Here is a 23226-nt window from a genome sequence, read left to right as displayed (position 1 = left end):
GTTTTTTCGCCTGCCTCCTCAGGTATCTGGTCACTGCACCCAAAATCCTGCGACTGGATGCAGCCGAGAAAGTGGTCATCCAGGTCTTTGGCTATGACCAGGAGACCACCTTCACAGTTTCGCTAAAGAGCTACCCGGACAAGAAGCAAACGTTTGCCACTGAGTCTGTAACGCTTACAGCCGAGAAAGACTACCAGGCTGTGGCCACGCTGAGGGTCAGCACTTGCGCCTTGCTTACAACATAATGTTGTATCGATAGATAGATTGATTCTACTGTATTAGAGAAATAATGGATTCATCCAACGAAGAGAAACAAATCAATAAATGAAGTCTCTCTCTCTTCACCTTGTCTTCTCCACCATCTTTGAGTCATTGCCCCCTTTTCTCATTTCCCCTCTTTTTCCCTCTTTCTGTTTCTGTGTCTTTCGTCTTTGCAGCTCTTGCCCACAGATCTCTCCAAGGATGTCACCAATGTGTACCTGGAGGCCCGGTTCAGTGACCTTACCTCGGAACAGAAGCTTCCAGTATCCCGCGACAATGGCTTCCTATTTATCCAGACGGATAAGCCCCTGTATACCCCCGAGCAGTCAGGTCAGGAAAGGCAGTGAGCATCAGGGATATTTTTTAACTGAGATACTGGAGAAAACTGAGATTAAAACTAAACTAAGATTGATATGCTAAATGAATGTAATATAATATTTTTGTGTGCATCTACCTGACTGTGATTTTTTGTATGTACGTACTTCCACCCCCTCATCCCCCGATCCTGCAGTGAAGGTGCGGGTGTTCTCTCTCAACGCGGAGCTGAAGCCCGCCCTCCGGCCTGTCACCCTCACATTCCTGGTGGGTTGCAGCCACATCTCCTAGCAACTGAGTCACCGTCACACCATTCACAAGCATGACAGGAACAAATTTATGACATTTGGTTGACACAAGATACAAGTCACTGGTTGCTCGATAGAAGTTTAAGCATCCGTGGGGTTGTGATAACTGGACTAGGCCGATCCTGGTTCAGTTCTGCCTAATTTTGTTCTTCCTGGATCGTCACAGGACCCTGAAGCTATGGTAGTGGATATTGTGGATTTGCAAGATGTCACCGGGATCCTATCAATGCAAAATCCCTTCAAAATCCCCCTGAAACCAAAGTAAGAATTCAGTCTTCAGCACAGTTAGTACTGGGACTGTTGTGTCAAATTGGTTGTTTTTCCTCTGTACTAATCAAATTTATATTTTAAATGAAACAATGATTAAGACAATATGATCTCAAGTATAGACAAGTTCTTTTCTTTAAAAAAAAAAATGCATTTAAGGTAGGCTGTGACAGAGGTGATGTCAAGAGGCTAGCCATGGATGGCCAATAATCAATCAGTCCATTTACAATGTCATAGTTTATTCAGTCAATAATGCAACAGTGACATTTCGGGGAGGCTATACCTGCAAAATAGGTTGACTTTTTGTACTGTGGGCTTTTCTATCACACTTTCTCATTATTTCTAGGCCTATTCTCTGTGCAAGGCTTATTCACAGAAAGCCTGAGATAGCCGTTGGTACCACAGAACTGTATGTGGCACAAAAGTCTGATCTAATGCAGAGCAAAACCTTTACCCATATATGGACTTCTGGATCAAAGGGTAATTTCTATATAGAGAAAATGAATGGGAGTTTTAAATAACTGTCGCTGTCATAATGTGATATAATTATTTTGCTAACAGCAAGCTAACAGTGCTGTGAATTTTATTTATGTCATGGCTAGCCTGGCAGCGGTTCAGAGCTACCTGAAAAGCCATATAATTTTATTACCCTAATGGGTAACAGAAAATGGATTTGTGTGTGAATACATATATATACTTTTTTTAATTGTGAAAAAACCTGGACAATAACTGAGACTGAGATATTATAAAAAGAATGACTTTGAGAGCAAACAGTTCATTTCTATTGATATTCAAATTAATCCCGGAGGCTTTAGAGTATTGTTGAATCACATTAATAACTTTGTGAAGCTCAACTGTGAAGCGGTAGGTCACACAAGCTCACAGAACAGGACCACCGAGTGCTGAAGCGTATAGTGCATATAAATCATTCGTCCTCGGTTGCAACACTCACTACAGAGGTCCAAACTACCGCTGAAAACAACATCACCACAAGAACTGTTCGTCAAGAGCTTCATGAAATGGGATTCCAACGCCGAGCAACTGTATACAAGCCTAAGATCACTACATGCGCAATGTCAAGCATCGGCTGGAGTGGTGTAAAGCACACCGCCATTGTACTCTGGAGCAGTGGAAACACGTTCTCTAGATTGAAGAATCGTACTTCACTATCTGACAGTCTGACGGATGGCAGGATGCATAGTGCCAACTGTAAAGTTTGGTGGAGGAGGAGGAGGATGTTTTTCATGATTTGATCTAGGCTCCTTCGTTCCAGTGAATGTGAATCTTAATGCTACAGCATATAATGACATCCTAGAGAATCGTGCGCTTCCAAATTTGCGGCAACACTCTGGGGAAGACCCTTTCCTATTTCAGCACAACAATGCCCCCATGCACAAAGCAAGGTCAATAGAGAAATTGTTTGATGAGTTTGGTGGGGAATATCTTAACTGGCATGCACAGAGCCCTGACCTCTACCCCATCAAACAACTTTGGGATGAATTGGAATGACGATTGCGAGCCAGGTCTTATGCCCAACATCGGTGCCCAACCTCACTAATGTTCTTGTGGTTGAATGGAAGCGTATCCCCACAGCCATGTTCCAAAACCATTTTCTTTTAGGGGCAGGTTCTTCTGAAAACATCTTTTCACATTATTCTTTTGGTTATTTTTCTATTGTCTTGGTATAAGTGAGCAAGTTTAGAAAATGGGAGGTTGATTTCTCTCAGAACTTTGTGTCATATATATTACAGTGTATGTATTATATGGAGCAATACTGTGCTATGTTCTTTGGCTCAACTGTTATAACCCCATCAGTAGATAATGGTGGATTGTATTATTTTTACCCATGATATTTTTTAACTTTATAACAATAATAATAATAATAATAATAATAATAATAATTATAATAATAATAATAATAATAATAATATGGTAAACCTGTGAAATGTCACAAACAGCTGACAGTCATTTGTCCCAAAACTTATGTTGATTTATGCTGGAATAGTGAGGCTTGACTCAATGCAAACATGAATTTTGCCCCATAGTCATTGTTTGATTTGAAATACAAAAATACTAATTTGATTAGTTCTGAGGATAAACAACCAATTTGACACAACTGTCCCAATACTTTTGCATTTAACTGTATGTGTTCAGTGTACACGATAGCTCACTTTGACTGTCAAATAAACATTAAGGTTTTTTCCTGTTGGTCATGAGTAACTCCAAATAACATGACCTTGTGCTCTGTACAACAGGTTTGGAGTTTGGAAAATTGAAGCTACCTACGCTGAGGAATTCATCACCACAGCAAGAACTGAGTTTGAGGTCAAAGAATATGGTAATTCAACAATAACCATGGACAATTCAGAACCACAAAACTATTTTTGAGTAAAGTGACTTGTAGTTTCCCTAGTCACTTAGCATAAAAATGTATGATCATCATCAGGGACTACTGGACTGCTAATTAACATGCTATCCCCGTGTAATCATTAGGATTCTTCTTGGTGAACAAGGCTCATTGTCTGTCACATGTTACATCCTTTCCACCATTATCCAGCATGCTTTGCCTCTGTCTTGCCCAGCATCCTCTGTCTTTTTCTTCCCTGAAGAATATCATGTCAGACTGAGTCACTGAGAATTTAGGCTAACAGGCAAAGCCAATGTTTAAAAACAGTGCTGCTCTAATGAGCATCTTTCATTTTTCCAGAGGCCCAAACCTTCTTGAAATTTGTGCTAAAAGTATTCATCCTTGTAGCATTAGTTTCTGCCTCTTTTTCATTGAGATTCCTCTGCCTCTTTCATACCCACCATCTATTGCCTCTATATTACCCAGAATCCTATATTTCCTGGGTTTTGCCAAACCCTTTGTTTTTCAGTTTTGCACAGATCCATGTCTTTATACTTACTGCAATCATGTACTTTGGTCCATGTGCTTGTAATCATAATAATAAATGTTTGTCACACAGTTTTGCCCAGCATCTCCGTAATTATCGAGCCAGAGGCCAACTACATCAGCACAGCCAACTTTGAGTCATTCAAGGTGAAGGTGATGGCCAGGTGAGTCACAAAATGCAGATCTGATCTGCTTCAAAGAGCTCCTGCATAATCCTGTAAAGATATGCACTGTTCTTCTTACTGTAAGGCTTGTGTGCATGAGTGTGTCTGTTTTATGTGTTAGGTACATGCATGGCCTGCCAGTAGTTGATGCAGATGTGTTCCTGAAGTTTGGGTACACTGATCAAAGCAGCACGAACGTATTAGCAGGGTCACTGCGGAGAGGTGCGGTAAGAGATCCACAGCCGTCCTTCTCTCCCCTCACTCTTTACCTCCTTTGGTTGCTGGGTTACCTAACAGGTTTAACTATCAAGATCTGTCAGCCCTTCGTTGAAATATGTTACATCCTTTTAAGTAGACATTTCATAGATCCAAGTGTGTGGGCCTGTGGTGGGGCTAGGTTCAAAAGACCAGGGAAAGAAATTTTTTATACAGCTGGCACACACACTGATTTTGCCAACTTTTGGCTGTATATAATTAGACCTTTCATGGTATGCCGAAAAGTTAGGTCATTACAGGCCCTGTATTCAGACTTGGAAGACAAAGCTGTTAAAGTGAAGTTAAAGTTATATGCATTTTCTAAAGGCTCACCTAAACTGCAAGTGGCCACAACACATAAGCAACACAGTACTGACAGGGCGGCACCGCAATGGCTCACAGACCATGGTGGCTCTTACACCCTCTGAGCATTTCTGTTGTATACTATCACAATCACCACACCTCCAGAAAATATGCCTTTTCCCCCTCATTATTAAGTTTTATTTATTTGCTGCTACAGTAGGACAACCGAAAAGTTCAAATGCTTGCTCTTCCGTATCATATTTGCTTATTAACATATCTGCTGTTAATGCATATGCCTGCAGTCATATAACAATTCACTTTACATTTAGATCATATAAAAAAAGCATTTTAGAGCAAATTTGTGTTTGCGAACATTTCTCTGTATGGCACAGCAAGTGGATAGGCCCCTAAGAACATACTTCATAAAAGCCAACCCCAGACTCATTAAAGCTCAACACAACCCACCCTTGTCGCCTAGGATATGACCCCACACATGCACTGATGCGAACATCTTGTTGTATCCATAATGCAGATACGGAACGGTAAGGGGGACTTTGAGCTGAAAGTGAAGGAGGTGTTTGAGGGCGAGGCCGAAGGACCACGCACACTACAGGCGCTGGATGGGAAGACCTTCTACATCACCACTACTGTGCAGGAGTCAACCGGTGAGATGTCACAGCTTTCAGCCATGGCATACGTTTGCCAAAACTGAACATTTGGACAGCCAAATGTTCAGTTTTGGACATACCAAAAATATGTCTTTACCAATACAGGGCTCTGCTCTCACAGCTTTATTGGCTGTTGTTTTGTGTTTTCAATCGACTCATGGTATGAGAAAAGCATACATTTAAGACCACTTTCAGGACAACCACAGTCTCTTTGACTTAGCAATCCATATGGATTCATTCATTAACAGGTTCTTATATGAAATAGCTTATCAGGTACAGTTTCGGAATTCAAAAGTGTATTCATTGACCCGTGATGCCGTTTCATTCTGCCACTTCTAGAGAATATGGAAAGCGTTCTGCTGTCTGCCGCTTTTTTTCCACTGCAGTCCACCACCAGTCCAGCTGCTCAGTCATTATTAATCTGTCAGAGGAGCTCATCAAGAGGTGGCAAAGGCAGACTGCATGTACCTGACTGACCAGAAGGGTCACTTTTACATGATGACCCAAAAACAGTTTGGCCAAATCTCTCGCTCCCTGGACAATGCAACAGTCTGGTCACAGTCAGCACTGGCCTAGTCTGGATTTGATACCAGACTGCGGGATGCATCCATACACTGGAACTCCCCCCAGCAGCCCCTTTGAAAACCCTTTCATTTTAGTCCAGCTCGACACAATGTAATGACAGTAGGCTCATTTATGGTCCATTGCAGGTGGGATTTCTCAGGAATCAGAGCTTGCCACTGTGAAGTTCAGCCTGTCTCCCTACACGCTGGGCCTGATTGCCACTCCACCCTTCATTAAGCCTGGACTGCCTTACTTTGTCAGGGTAGGTACACTAATCTGATCTCATATGTTTGTGATTCTGTGATTTTGTCAATGCTGACTGGTCAACCAGCCTTCTTAGGCGAATATAATGTTAATATTGTCAACATCATTTTAATGTTTTTGCACCATCCACAAACGTAAGCATTGAAGAAGTTGAAATGTGGTTAACAGTCACCTGATTTTTAACATCTTATTATGTTCACTGAATTCAACTTTGGGACCTTCAAAGCGCACAGAGAATATATCGATGCAAATAATAATTTAAAAATCTTTGCAAAATTAAGGTAACAGACAAACTTAAAAGTAAATCAAAGCAATAAAGTAATATCTGGTTGCATGGCCCTTAAATGCAACAACTGCATGTCTATGACACACTGACATCACCAAACATTTGAGGCCAGATTTACTAAGCCTTTTGCAACTATTTTCAGACACAGATATGATGCATTCTGCCACAGAAACAAGTGCTTATGTATCGAAGAGGTGCAGGGGGCTGGAAGCACAATATGCGTGTAATCTATATTAGTCATTGCAAGGTCCACTACTCTCGATGCCTATGCATTTAAGAGAGGATCACACAAATAACGGGCAGAGATATTATAAGTGTGGCTGATTATGTATTCCATAGAATTTACTAAAGTTTGCACTATTAACAAGGGTCAATTTTTTACATAAAAGTTCTCTGCCCCTGGAAAGCAGGTGTGAATCAAGGCGCAAGCAAGATGGAGATACATGTACAGTCCTCAAAGATGCACTGAGAGAATCTTTGCAACAAGAATCACATTATTTCAACTGCCTAAGCAAGGCATCATAAAACAGTAACAATTATTAATATGAACTAGTATTAATTATAATTGCAGCCAAGCAATAGGCTGGGTGTTTGTCACAGAAAATATTGTTTAAAGTCACAGAGCAGTCATGACAAAATTGCTAAAAATCATGGAAAACGTAAAAAAAATTACTCTGTGCTTGTTTTTATTTCTACCCTTTGACCCCACTTAAATCCCAGAGATTTTGGAAGAATCCCCCTCTCTTAAATGAACCCATTATCTCCAAAATTATATACAGTGCAGACATGGTTCAAAGCTTGAAATAAAGACCGCATTTGTACCAAAATGACTAAATCCCCAGATCCTATGGGAGTCTCTCTTTGTAAACATACAGGACAAATTTGTTCTGAAAAACAAAAAAAATAAATTAGAATTTTCTTCATTCTGTAGTGATTATACCAGGCGGTACCCAGGTTTCTTTTTCCAATCCCCCAGGATGTATACAACACCAGGATAAAAGTTTGGAGTGGATTGAAGAAAGCAGTAAAATTTGATATGCATTTTCCCAAAGGTGGACCCAAGTGTCCCAAAAACCTCTCCGAATGGAACCAAATCTCCCCAAATTGGAATAGTGTGTATATCTTTTTTCCCAGCCATATTCCACTTCCAGAAGCTAATTCCATTGAGGGTGGTACCCTCTGTAACTCCACAAAACAAATATTCTATTTGCCCATTCTCTCTTTCAGACTAAGCTATATTTCAGTCAAATGCTGTCATTTTGGAGAGCTTCTATGTACAAAATGTGTTCATAATGGTTAGTTATCACTCAAACTAAATTCCCTTAGATAAAGTCAAACCACTTGGAGTGCTGCAATCAGCTGCCAGGCTGCAGTAAATCAGGCTTTAAGCAGTGAACCTTCTGATCACAACAGAACAAGAGCTCTGCTCCTGAAAACACTTTCATCTCAATGGAAATAATGCAGAATGAATAATGACTTTTGCTAGCCAGTGTACAAAGACATGATTGATTGCTTTGGGGGATTTTAGCAATATTAATACTGTAGTATTAGCAGTTGTTTGACTTGTTGCAGACAATTACTGGATTATAAACCATAATAATCAACCGGGGGTGTCAATTTCAGCCATCCTTTGGGAAAGGGGACTGCTTTGTTGTTTCTCTTGTTATCTCTAGTGGTTTTATTGACTGAGACAGGGTTTTTTGCTTAAAAGTGCGAAGAGCCTAAGCTTTACAGCAGCGTAGATGTTACAGCAGTGCACCTTGAATTAGTGACCAATAAAAGCAATAATTTAAGACAATGCTATTTTTAACCACCGGCAACCCATTGGGATTTCAAGAGGTTAGAGTTAGATTTTGTGCATGTGACAACTTTGAGTCTTTAAGAACAATTTGTCACGTTACTGTAGCCATAGAAAGAACGTTCAAAAATCATGGAAACCGCAAGAACGGCAAAGTTCATGACGCTGCCAAAAAAGACAAAAATAATGGAATCCCTGACACCTGAGACTTCTTTGACAACCACCCAGCCATAGAAGTAATTACTCTTCTGGGAGAAACAAAAGATGACCTAGAGTCTCCAGCATGTTCCCATTCCACCCCGGCAATAGTCATGCTCCTTGCAACATTGCATTCTCGCATTTGGATAAATTCAATCGGAAATCGCAATGTGACTCGGCTGTATATTCCACAGCTGTTCTTCGCTGTCCATAGTCCTGGATAGCCTACGGTCTTACATGGCAGGACTATGGCCAGAATGGACTCATAAACACTGGTAATTTTTATTGTGTATTCAATGCACTAAACAGGAGTTTTTCTTTTTTTTTTTTTTTACTTTTAAGCTCATACGCGAAATGTGAATAGTGCCATTTGCTGATTGCGTAATTAGTTGTAGCCATACTTAAAGATACATTAATTTCAGGCAGACTGAAAATGCACCAACACACCCTTGTCAGCCCACAATTTGCGCTTCAAGTTTTATGTTCGTAAAACTGGTCTCTTTCAGTTGATCTTTCTGGCTTCATCAAGTGAAATTCATACTCGATTGGTTTTACAATAAGGTGGCTGATTAGTCAGTCCAAAACTTTCCACTTTTCCCCATTGATGAATGCTTTGGTTGCATATGCGGTGCGTTTGGGTCATTGCATTGCTGCAGGATGAAACAACGGCCAATGTGCCAACGGCCAATCAACAAAAATAAGTGAGCCAGTTCCAGGAGCAGCCTAGCATGCCCATGCTATGACACTACCTCCTCCATATTTCACAAATGAGGTGGTATGCTTTGGAGCTTGGGCTGGTCCATCCTTTCCCCACAGTTCTGGGGCATCGCTGTATTTTTTTTTTTTTTTTTTTTTGGCAAATTCTAATTTGGCCTTTCAATCTTGCAGTGTGGTTCTTGTGATATTTTCACCCCTGTCCTCTGGAGACTGCTGTTGATATCACAGATTCTGGTCTTAGGGTTTTTCTTCACAGCTCGCAGAATTTGTCTGTCATCAACTGTAGTTGTCTTCCTCCACCGACCTGTACAGTTATTTCAAAGTCCACCACTGGTTTCTTTCTTTTTAAAGACTTTCCAAACTGCTGTACTTGACATATCCAGTTTCTGTGCTATCCAGAATTCTTCTGTCGTCACAGCTTACAGATGAGTTGCTTTTCAGTCATAGTTAGTTATTTGGTCTTCATGATGGTGCCTTCTCACTACAAATGCTCCACGGATAGAAACAAAGGCTCTGCTTTTTTTTAGTCCAGACATCAGACCTTCTTAACTTAACTGAGATGTTGTGGCATGACCTGAAGAGAACTGTTCATGTTAGAAATCCAACAAATATCAATGAACTGAAGTGAAGTTCTTGTGCAAGTCTGATCGGCGGCTATAGGAAACATTTGTTGGAGGTTATTGCTGCTAAAGAGGTCCTATCAGTTGTTGATACTGGTGCAGATGCTGGTAGTAAGGCTTCACATACATACATACTGGTAAGGGCTCTTGCAACTGTATAATATTCTTTCTGAAGCTTTTAACAAAGCTTGGGCTGTCATGAAACTCCACCCCTTACAACTCCCTCCACCTCTCAACACAGTAAACTGCGGAGTGGATAAGGATCCAAACTTTGAAACATAAAGTTTTTGATTAAAATCCCGAAGCTACCCTCTCCAAAATATAATCAGTCAGGATAATTTTTATGATCCCACACATGGAAATTCAGTTGTCACACTAACTACAATCCCATGGCAAAAGTTGATGAAAAAACTGATTTTTGTCAGCCTTGATTCATAAACCTGCAAGGTCATGGCCCAACATAAAATGATCTCCGTGCAAATTACAATATATAGGTATTATATTGAACATAAGAATGGTATTCGTAGAAATGACATTTGCTCGCCTATTGCAAGACTTTACTCAAGCCAGTCATCCTGCCAAAAAAATTATAAAACACAAAGAGGTGTCAATATTAAACAGAAATTGCTACAATCAGAATGAAAATGGATTTTCTACTAAAAACATCACATCCAGATGGCTTTAATGAAGACTAAGTTGTTTTCTGTAGATTTATCTTTTTATCATGCCCATTCCAATGTTTGTTATGTTTATCTATCAGTCTGGGATGATAATCTTGCCCCTTTTTTGTATTTAATCCTTGTAATACTTGGAAATTTAAACTTTGATGCTGTCTATCCTCGTGTTCCTCATTGTTATGTGATTTGCAACACTTTGTACAGCATACAAATTGTAAGGCTTATGACGTATACAACTATTGGTGCTCTCTTCATTACCAGCTGACATCTATTAACTAATTACAATTACATCTTCTTTGTACATTCAGACCCTGATGAACGTCTAAGAAAAAACTGTTCATTGTTTGATTGCTATCTTGAGCGCTATGGACTTCATAATCAATTACATTTCTGCTATAGCCTCCTCTTTGTGTTTTTTCTATTTTACACCAGTGCATGGGTTATTCCACATTTTTCCACTTGTTTTATCACTTTTGACATATGCATCTGGTTTTATGCTCTCTAAACGTACAGTATAAGACAAAGGCACAAACTTTCTACACTGTTCCAATATAAAATTTGCCATGACTTACCAACTGCCTGTCTAATCCTAACAAAACCTTTGCTTATTTGTCTGTCTGTCTATCTTGTCTCTGTTCCATTATTTTTTCACTATTTTTGTAATGTGTGCTTGGAACCCTATAATTGCTGCTTGGGGCAATACTGTTATTATTATAACAACAATAATCGCAATAATGATAATGTACATTTTTTTGTGGTTGGTTATATATTTTTGTATTTTTTGGTGGTCTCAGGTAATGGTGAAGGACCCCCTGGGGCAACCGGTACCCAGGGTACCAGTAAAGGCACTGGTAACCATCATGGATGATGAAACACAAGCCCAAGATCACAGCGACCAGAACAAGTATCGGATAAGCCAGGCGGACGGCACCGCACTCTTCACATACAACATCCCACCCAACTCCAAAACAGCCACATTTTCAGTGAGAGCCGACCAATTTCACTAGCATGGGCTATGCCATAGCATTAGTCTATGTCTGAACAATTCTCTGAATTATGGATTTTTGTGTAAAAGAAAACAAATGCTGTGGCTTGATTTCCATATTAGCTGCTAACTATGAGAAAGCTACATCTCTAGCAGTAGCAGGAGCTGGGTTTGTGCGATGTAGATGGTGTGTTTGAGTGCACAGATAGTGAGACTTATGCTGTCTGTGTAACAGTCTGTGGGCTGACTGACAGGGACAATGTGTTTATTTGTGTTTCAGTCTGTAACCCTCCACGTGTAGTTGAGTATGTGTATGTGCGCATGCTACCTGTGTCTGTAACAGTGTCCGTGCTTGTGTTGAATGAAGGGGCCTGTGTCTGTGGTTACAGCTGCAGACTGAAGACAGTACGCTGCCTCACACCAGCCAGGCCAAACTGACATATAGCGCTGAGGCCTACAAGTCAATTAACAAGCGCTACCTGTATATTGACTGGGCCTCCCTCTACCAAGACATGAAGGTGGGCGAGTACGCCAGCATCAATGTCTACTTCTACCACCACCCTAGCCTCACCCTGGGAACTTTCAGCTACCAGGTGACTTTTGTCTCTCTTCAGCTTATTTGTCTGATGACTCACTACATGAATGTCTTTTTTTGTGAACTAGAGGTATCATGTAACCTGCAGATTAATTTGTTTCGTATTTCACTAATGTTGTTTCCACATTATGTACATATTTCATTTATTCTTTCTTAAAGAATTTTAAAAAACATTTTCTTTATTTTAAAAAAGCCCAAGCTGGGAAATATGGCATATCCATTCTCAGCCTCCATTGTTACTCCTCATGACTCATTGCTCTCCACAGATCATCTCCAAGGGGAAGATTGTTAAAGTCAAGACGGTGCCACGTGTGGGGTCCTCCAATGTCCAGAACATCAACTTCCACGTAACCGCAGACATGGTGCCGTCCGCCCGCCTCTTGGTCTACTACATCTTGACTGGGGAGCAGATGGCAGAGCTGGTAGCTGACTCTGTGTGGTTTAGCGTGAAAGCAAAGTGTGTCAACGGCCTAAAGGTATATCACCATCTGATTGGTTTCTCTCATTTTTGCATTTAAATGCTGTTATAATGAAAAATACACAGTGTAAAAATAGAGCCACACTAAGTGTGTACTGCCAGTGACAGTGACCCCGCCCCCCCCCCCCCCCTTCCTGCTTTGGGACAGACGAAGTTGTGGGCCAATCAGGAGTCATACGAGCCCAAGGAAAATTTGATGCTGCAGGTGCAGGCAGGCCATGGCTCCTTGGTGGCTCTCTCCTCAACTGACACGGCTGTCTACAACCTCCGTGCTCCTAGCAGTGACCCCATGGCCAGAGTGAGACAAGCACAAGACCCAGAGCAAACCGCACACCCAGTGCAGTCCACATTCAGCTGAATTCAACATGGTCAATCCAATCAACACAGTCCACACAAGGGACGCATTTGCCTAAGATTTGCCTATCACTTCTTGCTAGTGTCAGTTAATCTTTGCATCAGTAATGTTTAATCATGAAATTTTGTCCACATGCAAAGTAAATGAATGTTGAATAATAATTATATACTGACTCACAGTGGATATGACCCATCCTAGTTTAGGTTAAATTCACTAAAATACTCAAAATAGCTATATTTAATGTTAAAATGTATTTTTATTCCTTATTTAAAACAGACACTTGGTATATCATAATTGTAATGCCTGCATTTCCATTTTCTGAACATCAGTAACATCAAGTTCACTTAGCTAGTTACATTAACCGCTTTGTCATTTGAATTTGGCAGCATCTGTCAGGACAGTCACTGTCCTACCTTCATTGGGGTCATTGTTTTTAGTAGGCGCTTATGTTTTGTGATTGATTGAAGTACTGCTCTAGGAAAATGCTATTTCAGTTTCAGTTTGCATTAAACTTGATTTTCGTCTATTTTCTCGTAAAAAGACCAAAAAAGGTCTTCTTTCAAGGCATTCAGGCATACAACACTATTGTTTTTCATTTTTTGCATATTCATCATTTTTTGGTTTACCAGTTTTTTAAAATTACATTCACAGTACACACATACACACGATAATCAGTCACAATTAACACACAATTAACAAGTTCACAGTTAACTGAACTCAGTATGGTCCGGATGAAAACAGTCCATACTGAATTTTTCATGTCCCAAAGTGTCTTTGAAGTATTTTTTTTAGTTCATTACTACCAGCTGTTGTTGCCATTGTCCAGTTTTTAAAGAATGTGCTCAGACACACCAGTCAGCTTGCAGAGGATCCTAACTGTGACCTTTGACCCTTGGGGCAGACTCTGCGTCACATTGAGCAAAGCGACCAGGGCTGTGGGGGAGGAGGCGGTAAAGACAATGCCAATGTGTTCCACACCGCCGGCCTCACTTTCATGACAAATGCTAATGCCAAGGCCACATCATCTGAAGGTATTTCCCTGTTCAAAACCATATGGCACACCTTCACACCTCTGTGGTGGTGTTAGCATAACCTCAACAAAGTAAGACCCAACTTGGGAGTGGAGGGCAATGTTAAATTGTATGTCAAATAATGTGAAATTGTATAAAATCCTAAAATGTTATTGAAAATGAATTGAAAATATAAATCTGAGAGGGAACCCTGTCTACTGCATCAGGTCAGCCATCAATGTCCTCCTTATTAATGTTATTGTTGTTTTTGTTTTGTTATTCATACCTACTATGAATGTTCTTGTTCATCGTCTCAGATATGGTATTTATGAAGCACTCTGTGATTTATTTTTTATGCTGAATTACATCACACCTCACTACAGTTAGGTAATGTTAAGGGCAGGCTGAGTCTCTCCAGTAGGATGCAGGGATCAGATACAGCCTGAAATTATCTGTAACAATGCCTGTCTTTCAGATGCGACCTGCTCAGCGGTCTTGCGACCAAAACGGTCCACTGACATGAAGAAAGAAATGATAAAGAAAGGTGAGACAGCACAGTGCCGTACCTCTCTACATCTCTCACAACTGTGGGGGCGGGGCAACACAAGCACATAATCACCTTCCTCTTCCTGTTTGGCTCCAAGATACTCCTCAGGGTGATGTTTACAGTTTTGTTCCATGTCCACCCCCACCCCCACCCCTGCAGTTCAGACGTATAACACAAAAGAACAGCAGTATTGCTGCAAGGGGGGGATGAGGAATATCCCAATGCTGGAGACGTGTGCAGACCGTGCCCACCGCTTGCCCAAGCACAAAAAAATATCTGATCACGAAAAATGCAAGAGTGTCTTCACAGAATGCTGCGATTTCTACATAAAACTGAATGCCGCCTCCACCACCCACCTTATTCTCGCACGCATGGGTAAGCCAGAACATAATTTTTAAAGGGGTAGTGGGATAATGACTCGTACTGCTGTTCAGAGCTTTGATTCAGTGCTGTAACTCAGGTTTGGTGTTGTGATTCAGACTCAATGCTGTGACTCAGACTCAGTGCTGTAACTCAGACAAAGTGCTGTGACTCAAAGTTCTGTGACTCAGACTCAGTAGTGTGACTCAGACCAAGTTCTGTGACTCAGACTAAGTGTTATGTTTCTGGTTTTTTTTGTTCCCTTTTAGTTAACTATCTGCTTTTTCTCCTGCACAATCTTTGTTTCAGTTTTTGTGTGGGTGTGGTTTTTTCCTCTTACTCTCTCTCCCCTCAGCTTATCACTCCCAGCTGTTCTGACTGCATTCTCACTTAATGGTTAATCAGTCATTTCATTCACCTGTTCTCTGTTTGCATGTTCACGCTCTGTTCATTATCTCTCATTTCACACACCTGGGTTCCTTGGTATATATTCTCTGTTTCCCTGTTCTTCTTTGCCAGATTGTGCCTCTTGTTTATGGTGCCTTTCCAGCGGTTACCGCTCATTAGTCTGACTCGTGTTTTGATCTTTCCTGTTTACCCGACTTTTGGCCCGGTGGATTTTTCTGGTTTTTGATCTTTGCATGAACTGACTACGAGACTGCCTGCTGTATTGTGTACCTTTTTGAATTAAACATCCTTCGGGAGTTTCGACAGTCAGTTGTCCAAGTCTGCATTTGGGTCCACCACACCTCTACCCGTGACACTAAGTGCTGTAACTCTGGTTTGGTATTGTGACTCCGACTCAATTCTGTGACTCGAGGCTTGGTGCTGTGACTCATTCTTGCAGAGCTGGAAATCCAGTTTGGCTTCAACGCACCAAGGGTACGCAGCTTCTTCCCAGAGAGTTGGCTGTGGGAGGTGTACCGCGTCACTGACGGGTAAGGAAATCTGTCCCTAGGTCACACAGCAGTGTCCACTCGTGTTGGGTGATGGCAGTTTATTTCAAAGTCACACCAATGGAAGTAATTCTCTTTGAATTGTTTTATAAAACACTGTCCTGCCAAAACTATACAGAACTCCTGACCAGGAGTAAGTGGTTTATAAAATGGATGGATGGTTGGTTAAAATTTAAACAAGGAAAGTAAATTTGGCAAGACTGCAAGTCCCTTTTAATAATAAAGCTTTTGGCTAGTAGACCTTCCTCACAGAATTTGAGTGAGCCATCAGACAGGTGTGGCCTTTTAACGCTCTTCAATCAATGCTTTTGAAACAGTCTGATCTCAGTCAAATACCCTGACAAAAGGTCAGTTGGCCAAAAGCTCATTAAAAAAAGACTGACAGTCCATCTCAGTATGCCATAGTTCTTTATTTGTTTACATTTTTTTTTTTTTTTTCCCACTTGGGTATTCTGTCATGTTCTGGTGCTCCCTTCTCCAAACCCCTATTAATTCATTTTTTAAAAGTATGCATCTTTAGCTTCTCGCTTATTGAACCATTTAAATGCAAGAAGAAAAAAAAAAAAAAGATTGCACGATTGTCCTTAAACCAGCTGCCGAGGGATTATGAGGTAATGAGGACACTATCTGCACCGTCTCTGAGCGGTTGCAGGGTGTGAAACTGCTGGCCAATGGCAGTGAGAGCAGTCCCAGCTAACACACAATGTTCTCACAATATTTCTGGGATGTTTTGTGGATGTTATAACAGCCACTACATGGCAGCAATGTTGTGAGAATGCTTTGTGTTAGCTGAGCTGTGGTTCGCGCTGTCGGGTGTGCTGCCGGCCGTTTACCTGGGGCACTGTGGGAGCTTGTGTCAGGGCTCACAGGAAGGTCACATGCTGTGCATGTTGCCACTCAGGTCAGGGGTGCTGTCAGTTCAAAAGAGCCTGCCAGATTCGCTCACGACCTGGGAGTTCAAAGCGGTGGAGATGTCCAGTGAGGGTAAGAGAAACATTATCTGTACTGCTTCACATAGGTTCTGCACGTACTGAGCAGAAGGTAGCGATCTTATCTAAAAATCTATATAAAAAAACAACAGTAGAGCAAAGTGTTGCCTGGTCCAATGACAAAAGCTGACCCATCAGCCCCCACTGCTAGACTAAGAGTCCTGTTTTGTCAGCCCCCTAAACTGCCCCTTTGCCTGCCCTGCCCGTCCGCAGGGATGTGTGTTGCCGACCCCCTGAGAGTGCCAGTGACCCAGGAAGTGAGTGTGGATGTACCCGTGCCCTACAGTGTGGTGCGTGGGGAGCAGATTGAGTTGCGCGGCTCTGTGTACAACCAGTTGGAAAAGGAATCGGAGGTAAGGGGCCGACAACCTGACTAGTTTTTGAACAAAAATTAAAACTGCAGTGCTTGCAACCTGGTATTACAGGCTGAAAAGGCTACCAAGGTTTCTGTGGGGTCAAATGGTGTATGCTAGGTGGCCAAACAAAGGTTGACCTGAAAGGCCAATGAAAAGTTCTGGATAAACAGGCTACCGGGTGGCTCATTCTGCGGAAGTTCTGGTTCAGGTTGTGTCCAGCTGTGCTCCTAACCAGCACTAGTTAGGTTTTGGATCTTCACAGCACTGAATTCTAGTCACAGTGTTGGCCAGTCCTAAGGTGTGGTGCAAAATTGGCCATAGAATTGTCCGGAGCAGGAGGGCTAGTTGGCATGATTGCTTTTTTCTCTCTGTACCAATAGCTCTTCTGGTAAATTAGGCATCTGCAGCCTGCCTGTGCCAACTGTGCATGAAGTGAACTCCATGGCTGGCAGCACAAGCTCTAGAGGAGAACCAAAGCTCATCTGCGCTCTTCAATGGATGGAGAATAACACAGCTGTCTCAAGAGAGAGCCTTAAGCCGGGCACCCACCGCACGCGTATCGACCGCACTACGCGCGTAACTGAAGCGTAGTTGAAGTACTGTTATTACAACGGCAGCGGGCAACGTCTCCACCAGATGCGAACGCGTCGCGAACCGGCTGCGAAGCTCGCGCGACACAAGCGAACTAAAGCGTAGTTTTTCGCTTCTGTTCTATTTTTTCGGCTTGTCGCGCGTCACGATGGCCTGTTTATACACAGAAACATGCTCTAAAATGCTAGATATACATGCTCTGATTTATATTTCATCGTTATATTACTGGGGGTGTGTCCCTAGTTCCCTCTTGCAGTAGTGGAGAACAAGATAAAACCAGATAAACACCAGATATTTTATAAGCGGCTAAAAAATACAAGCCTTTTCGTTTTTCTATTGTCCTGGCAGGGGAAAAAAATTAAAACTGGAACCTGGGAAAAAGGCAAACTTAGTTTCGCTATCTTATTTTGCGGAGGGGGCGGGGTAAATTTGAAAATACACCACAGAAAGACGTAGCCTATTGAATGATGTAGAAGTGAATGCACCGAGCAGCGGTTTGTTAGCTCGAGTGTTGGAAGGTAGTTTTTAACCAACCATTGCTCAGCCTATTTGACTTTTCCGATGTCTTCGTTCGCCGTGCTTTCAAAAAGGGCTTGTTAATAAAATCAGATAATCCACAGTGCTTTAAAAAGTCAGATTTAGTGGTCTTGCCGATGAAAATGCACCTATTTTATAAATGAAGTTGTAAGCAAGCCTTTATTGCACTTGTACTTCAAAGCTTCCGGTGTTCATGACGTTGTGGTGTTCATATCCCTTCAAGTTTAAACTGTTACGCTATCTTTTTGACGATTAACTGATTTTACTAAATATGATCATATAAATGTTTTGACGTGAATAACAAGACGACACGGGAATTCCCAATGGTTGATTATGGATTATTTATTATTATTATTATTATTATTATTATCATTACATATTCTTCATAAAGTTGGCACGCTTGTTAACCAAGCAAATAAATTAATGCAGTTTGAGATTGATTATTATGTAGGCTACGTTGCGATTTAAGCTTATGGTAATTCTTTAAAGCGTTTACTTTCTCACGTATTTACATGTGTTAAAAAATATTACCATATTAACAGACTGAAAAAGGTCTCTCACCAAGTATTCACTTACCCATAATCCTGAAGTCCTGAACAAACGTGAAATACACAATGTAAGCCCACTGCAGACTGTGAGAGCTACTAGGAATATAGAGCTTTAAGCAAGCCTTTGCGCGACACAAACGGAACAAGTGGAGACACGCTACGCGCCGCGCCGTGCTGCTTCGCCGTGCTGCTTACGCGACGCTTACGCAACGCGTGCGGTGGGTGCCCGGCGTAACACATACAACTGGGCATTCCAAATTTGCAGAAGAATACAGAATTCTGCGTAAAATTGATATGAATTATTTATAATTTCACAAGAACCACTGGGGGGTGTGTGGCTCCTGGATTCAAACCCACTTCTCTCTGAAAGCAGTTATGCATTACTGTCCCATTCACTCCATCTCTTGTTCTCTCCCTCCTTCCCTTTCTACCTCTGTATCCCTTTCTGTTAATTCCCTTTCCTTAATTTTCTTCCCCTTTCTGTGGGTATAGTTCTGCGTGACCTTGACGGTCCCCCAAGGGGTGTGCCTATTCAAGGGGGTGGCCAAAGGGAGTGGGGCGCCCCGGAGCACCACCTGCAAAAAACGAGCACTGGAAAAGAAGTCTGTTTCCATGGTGACTTTTACCCTCATGGCCTTGGAGGTGGGAGAACACAAGCTCAGCTTCACCCTGCACACCACCCTGGGCTCAGAGACGCTCATCAAGACCCTCCGTGTGGTGGTAACCATGCCTACCATTACTACTGCTGCTATCATTACTGTTACTATCACATTCCTACTATGTTAGATATAACTGGAGCACAAGCAATCTGTGCAATGGCTCCTCATCTTTTAGCCTTTTAGGAAGCAAGCAGAGCTCTGGAAATGGCCCCAGCAAGCAACCGGTCACAATTCACTTTATATGAGGTGTTTACATGAACCAGGACACAACAGTTTGTTTGTTAGTTACTCCTATTAGTATTGCGGCTACCATTACTACTACTGCAACTGTTACTGCTATGGCTACTGTGATTACTACTGCTACAATAATACTGCGATAACATACTGCTACTATTACAATTACTTCCACAGCTATTTTTTTTAATGTATATTGCTTATACTGCTGTTAATGTTACTACTACCACCACTCTTTCTGATTGTTATTTCTTTATACTATTACTTTTAACCCTTAGTTAACTGCTGTTATTTTTACGGTGTTACTGCTACTACTACAGGTACTACTAATAACTCTATTACAAAGTTTGCTTCTGTTACCAATACACTAATACTCATTTTTATAAACAGGATTAAATTAACACAAATATTATTGCTGAAATAGCACCAGTGCAGATTATAGCAGATGTCTGTGATAACAATGCCTGCAATTAAATACTTCAGAAACGAAGGGTTGAGCTTGAGAAAGGAAGGCTTCCATGCAAACCTAAGAAAGGTGTGTACCCCACAGGATGGTGAAAGCAGGCAGGATGTGGGCAGTATTGCTTTTGTGAAGCACTGACCTGATTTGTGTTTCAGCCTGAGGGCATCAAGACGGAGATTCTAGTCGGTGGAACTTTGGATCCTCAAGGAGTGTATGGTGAGGACCCTAGAGCAGTAGCTATCATTACATTAGAACGATATGACTATCCGTGCTGGTGCAGAGCAGTGTTGTAGCTAAATCATCTCAATTCCATGTGCAGTGTCAAGTCTTCAATACCCACATCCAGGTCCAAGTCACTACTAAGTCTGAGTCCAGTGCTCAAGTTTGAGTTGAGAAGTCTGGAATGAAAAAAATAATTATCTCTTAATATTATTGTCATATGGGTGTGTGCTATTAAACACAAATCTAGTTTTAGTTGCAAAAGTCCACAAGAAGCTTTTGTTTTAACAACACGACACAGAAAGAGGAGCAGGGACTTTAATAATGGCCAATCATAGTTGAATTTCTGAAAATATTGGATGAAAAAGGACAAACTAGATCAACAGTGTAGATCATGCTGTTAAACTGTGTATAGTTATGCAACAGCCAGCAATGAGCACGTAAACTCTCATGAGACATTGTTAACTTGCATGGGGACCATATGTTTGCCTAGGGTTTCAGAACCTAATAAGCCTAAATAAATTAATACTAAGTAAAGGCTGTTTTTTTTTGGTACCATGGGGGTCCTGACTCTTATTATTCATGAAATGCTGGAGAAATACTCATTTTAAAGTCCCCAAAATAGTGAGTATCATGTTGACTGGTCGAACTCTAGAAGAATGAATAGACCAAGCCTGACTGGCTAAATCACGTTAGTTAAACCCAAACTGATTTAGCCTACCTCTTAGGATACATGTAGACCAAGACCCTGTTTACACTTGGTTTTAAAATGCATCTTGGGCGATCGGATCACAAGTGGACAGCGCTAAATACAAGTGTAAACGACCACCAAGACTCATTGTAATCGGATCACTCAAACCACTTGCTGAGGTGGGCTGGGACACATTTGACCACATCTTTTGTAGTGCAAATGGTAATGCGTCCTGATGCGTCACCGACAAGGACATAACAGGAAAATACGTCATCAATGCAGGACGTGGTGGTTGTTTTGGTGACGGTGACAACACTCTAAAAAATGGAGAGGTGCACCGATGTACGTGGTTGGAGTGCAAGTGAAACCAGATGCCTAATCTCCATTTGGGCAGAAGATTCAGTCCAAAGAAAACTAGACGACTCCTATCATAACCGGGCCATTTGCGAGGGTATTGCTAGGAAGATGGAAGAAAATGGCTACAACCGTAGCTGGCCGGAATGACATAGGCAGTAACGAAATCTGAACACAAGTGGTCAACTGGACACCTTGGAGACGCATGATAGACACAGGTGTGAACGGCGATGTCTCAGCTGTCCACTTGTGTTCGGATCACCGAAACGCATTTTAAAACCAAGTGTAAACAGGGTCCAAGTGCTTCACAGAATTTGACTCGTTTCACTTTTCCCTTCAGCTGTTTACAGTGTTGAATATCTATCGGTGGGTGATATAATTTGAAAACTCAATTTATATTACTTTTGGAATTTACCTTTCCTGTGGAAAGTAAACTAGATCAAACGGCTCACTTCACTGATGGTGATGCGTAAAAAGTTGGCCAGGGAAGACACCAATGAAAATGATCCATTGCAACATAATTATTATTTAAAAGCTTTCATTTATAGTTATCACTTAGACACATGTAGAATTGAGTCTGTTTGATACTGCAAGTCCAGGTCAAGTCACAAGTCATGAAAAATGTGACTTAAGTAGGACTCAAATCAGGGTTCTGGACTCAAAACATCTCTGACTTACTTTTAAAGAAACTACATTTGTGGCGTTAGACTCTTACAATTTTCACTCAGCTCTAGGTGGGAGTTGGATTTTAAATATTGTGCACAGTTGATACTTGCTTTAGCTTGACCACTTGTGTCAGGGAAAGAAATAGGTTGATTAATTAGGTTCCAATTTTTTCCCTGCTTTTAGGAGAAGCCACATGACACATTTGACAACAATTGGAGGTAGAAAGGAAAGACAGGAGCCCGCACTCTTAATGAATAGATATAGATTATGAATGTCTACGCAACAAAATCATTTTCATTTTTATTCCTATTTGGGACAAAGAAACAGACATGTTTCGGCCTAAACCGTCCTCAGTGGCCGAAACATGTCTGTCTCTCTATTTGTTATACAGCCTAGTTTGTTAAAAACCTCTGAGCGCATGGGTTGGTAATTCTTTTTTTGAACAATTAGAGGTAGAAAATCTGCAAGCCTGGTTTGGATGTGAGGGAGTTTCATTATAGCACCCTCTGGTGTCAGGGTTCCCTTATTACACACAGTATCCGGACACCCTCACCTTGGGCTTTTCAAACATCTTTGTTGTCATTATAAAAACATGTAATATGTGCATTTTTTATCTCTATTCATTTATATCCCCTTATCACATATAGTGGGATTTATATACACCTTTGTTACAGCATCATTTTACTACATAAGTTTGTGTTATTCAAAGCTGCTGTAATTATCGTTCATTTTAGGGGGAGAGGCCTTCATCCAGGGCCAAAGGTGATTTTTAAAAACATATTATTGATATTTGTAACGTGTTGCCAATTTATACAGCTGGATAATGGCTTCAGGGCTGAAATTTTGCTTAAGTCATGGGTGTTATTTCCCGCCCATGCTGTATAAGTGCTCTGTAAAGGCCTCACCTCATCTTTCTTCTTCTGTCTCATCTGTCAGGGAAAGCAAAAAGGAGGCTGGAGTTTCAAAACAGCGTTCCCTCAAACCTGGTGCCCAAGTCCAGTGTGGACCGTCTCCTCACTATCAGTGGTATAGGACTGTCATCCATCACTGTGATGGATACCTCTCCCTTGCCTCT

The 23226-nt window shown here is 41.4% G+C and overlaps 1 protein-coding gene across 1 annotated transcript in view; it reads left to right on the top strand.

The window, feature by feature from the left end:
- The window catches only part of LOC118206939 (complement C5-like), a 33588-nt gene that overhangs the window by 1034 nt on the left and 9328 nt on the right, over positions 1 to 23226 (top strand). Inside the window, exons 2-23 of the mRNA XM_035380127.1 lie at positions 23 to 215; positions 438 to 591; positions 773 to 843; positions 1051 to 1145; positions 3407 to 3489; positions 4118 to 4208; positions 4330 to 4435; positions 5299 to 5431; positions 6145 to 6260; positions 11353 to 11541; positions 11933 to 12136; positions 12405 to 12614; positions 12765 to 12914; positions 13873 to 14002; positions 14457 to 14525; positions 14688 to 14903; positions 15736 to 15826; positions 16746 to 16828; positions 17047 to 17186; positions 19358 to 19585; positions 20377 to 20437; positions 23088 to 23177. Of these exons, the coding sequence (XP_035236018.1) occupies positions 23 to 215; positions 438 to 591; positions 773 to 843; positions 1051 to 1145; positions 3407 to 3489; positions 4118 to 4208; positions 4330 to 4435; positions 5299 to 5431; positions 6145 to 6260; positions 11353 to 11541; positions 11933 to 12136; positions 12405 to 12614; positions 12765 to 12914; positions 13873 to 14002; positions 14457 to 14525; positions 14688 to 14903; positions 15736 to 15826; positions 16746 to 16828; positions 17047 to 17186; positions 19358 to 19585; positions 20377 to 20437; positions 23088 to 23177 (2903 nt within the window). The remainder of the gene's footprint in view (positions 1 to 22; positions 216 to 437; positions 592 to 772; positions 844 to 1050; positions 1146 to 3406; positions 3490 to 4117; positions 4209 to 4329; positions 4436 to 5298; positions 5432 to 6144; positions 6261 to 11352; positions 11542 to 11932; positions 12137 to 12404; positions 12615 to 12764; positions 12915 to 13872; positions 14003 to 14456; positions 14526 to 14687; positions 14904 to 15735; positions 15827 to 16745; positions 16829 to 17046; positions 17187 to 19357; positions 19586 to 20376; positions 20438 to 23087; positions 23178 to 23226) is intronic.

The sequence above is a fragment of the Anguilla anguilla genome, chromosome 10 (genome assembly GCF_013347855.1).
Source record: "Anguilla anguilla isolate fAngAng1 chromosome 10, fAngAng1.pri, whole genome shotgun sequence".
NCBI classification, from domain to species: domain Eukaryota; kingdom Metazoa; phylum Chordata; class Actinopteri; order Anguilliformes; family Anguillidae; genus Anguilla; species Anguilla anguilla.
The sequence above is the reverse complement of the archived record's forward strand: the minus strand, read 5'-3'. Positions and strand labels throughout refer to the sequence as shown.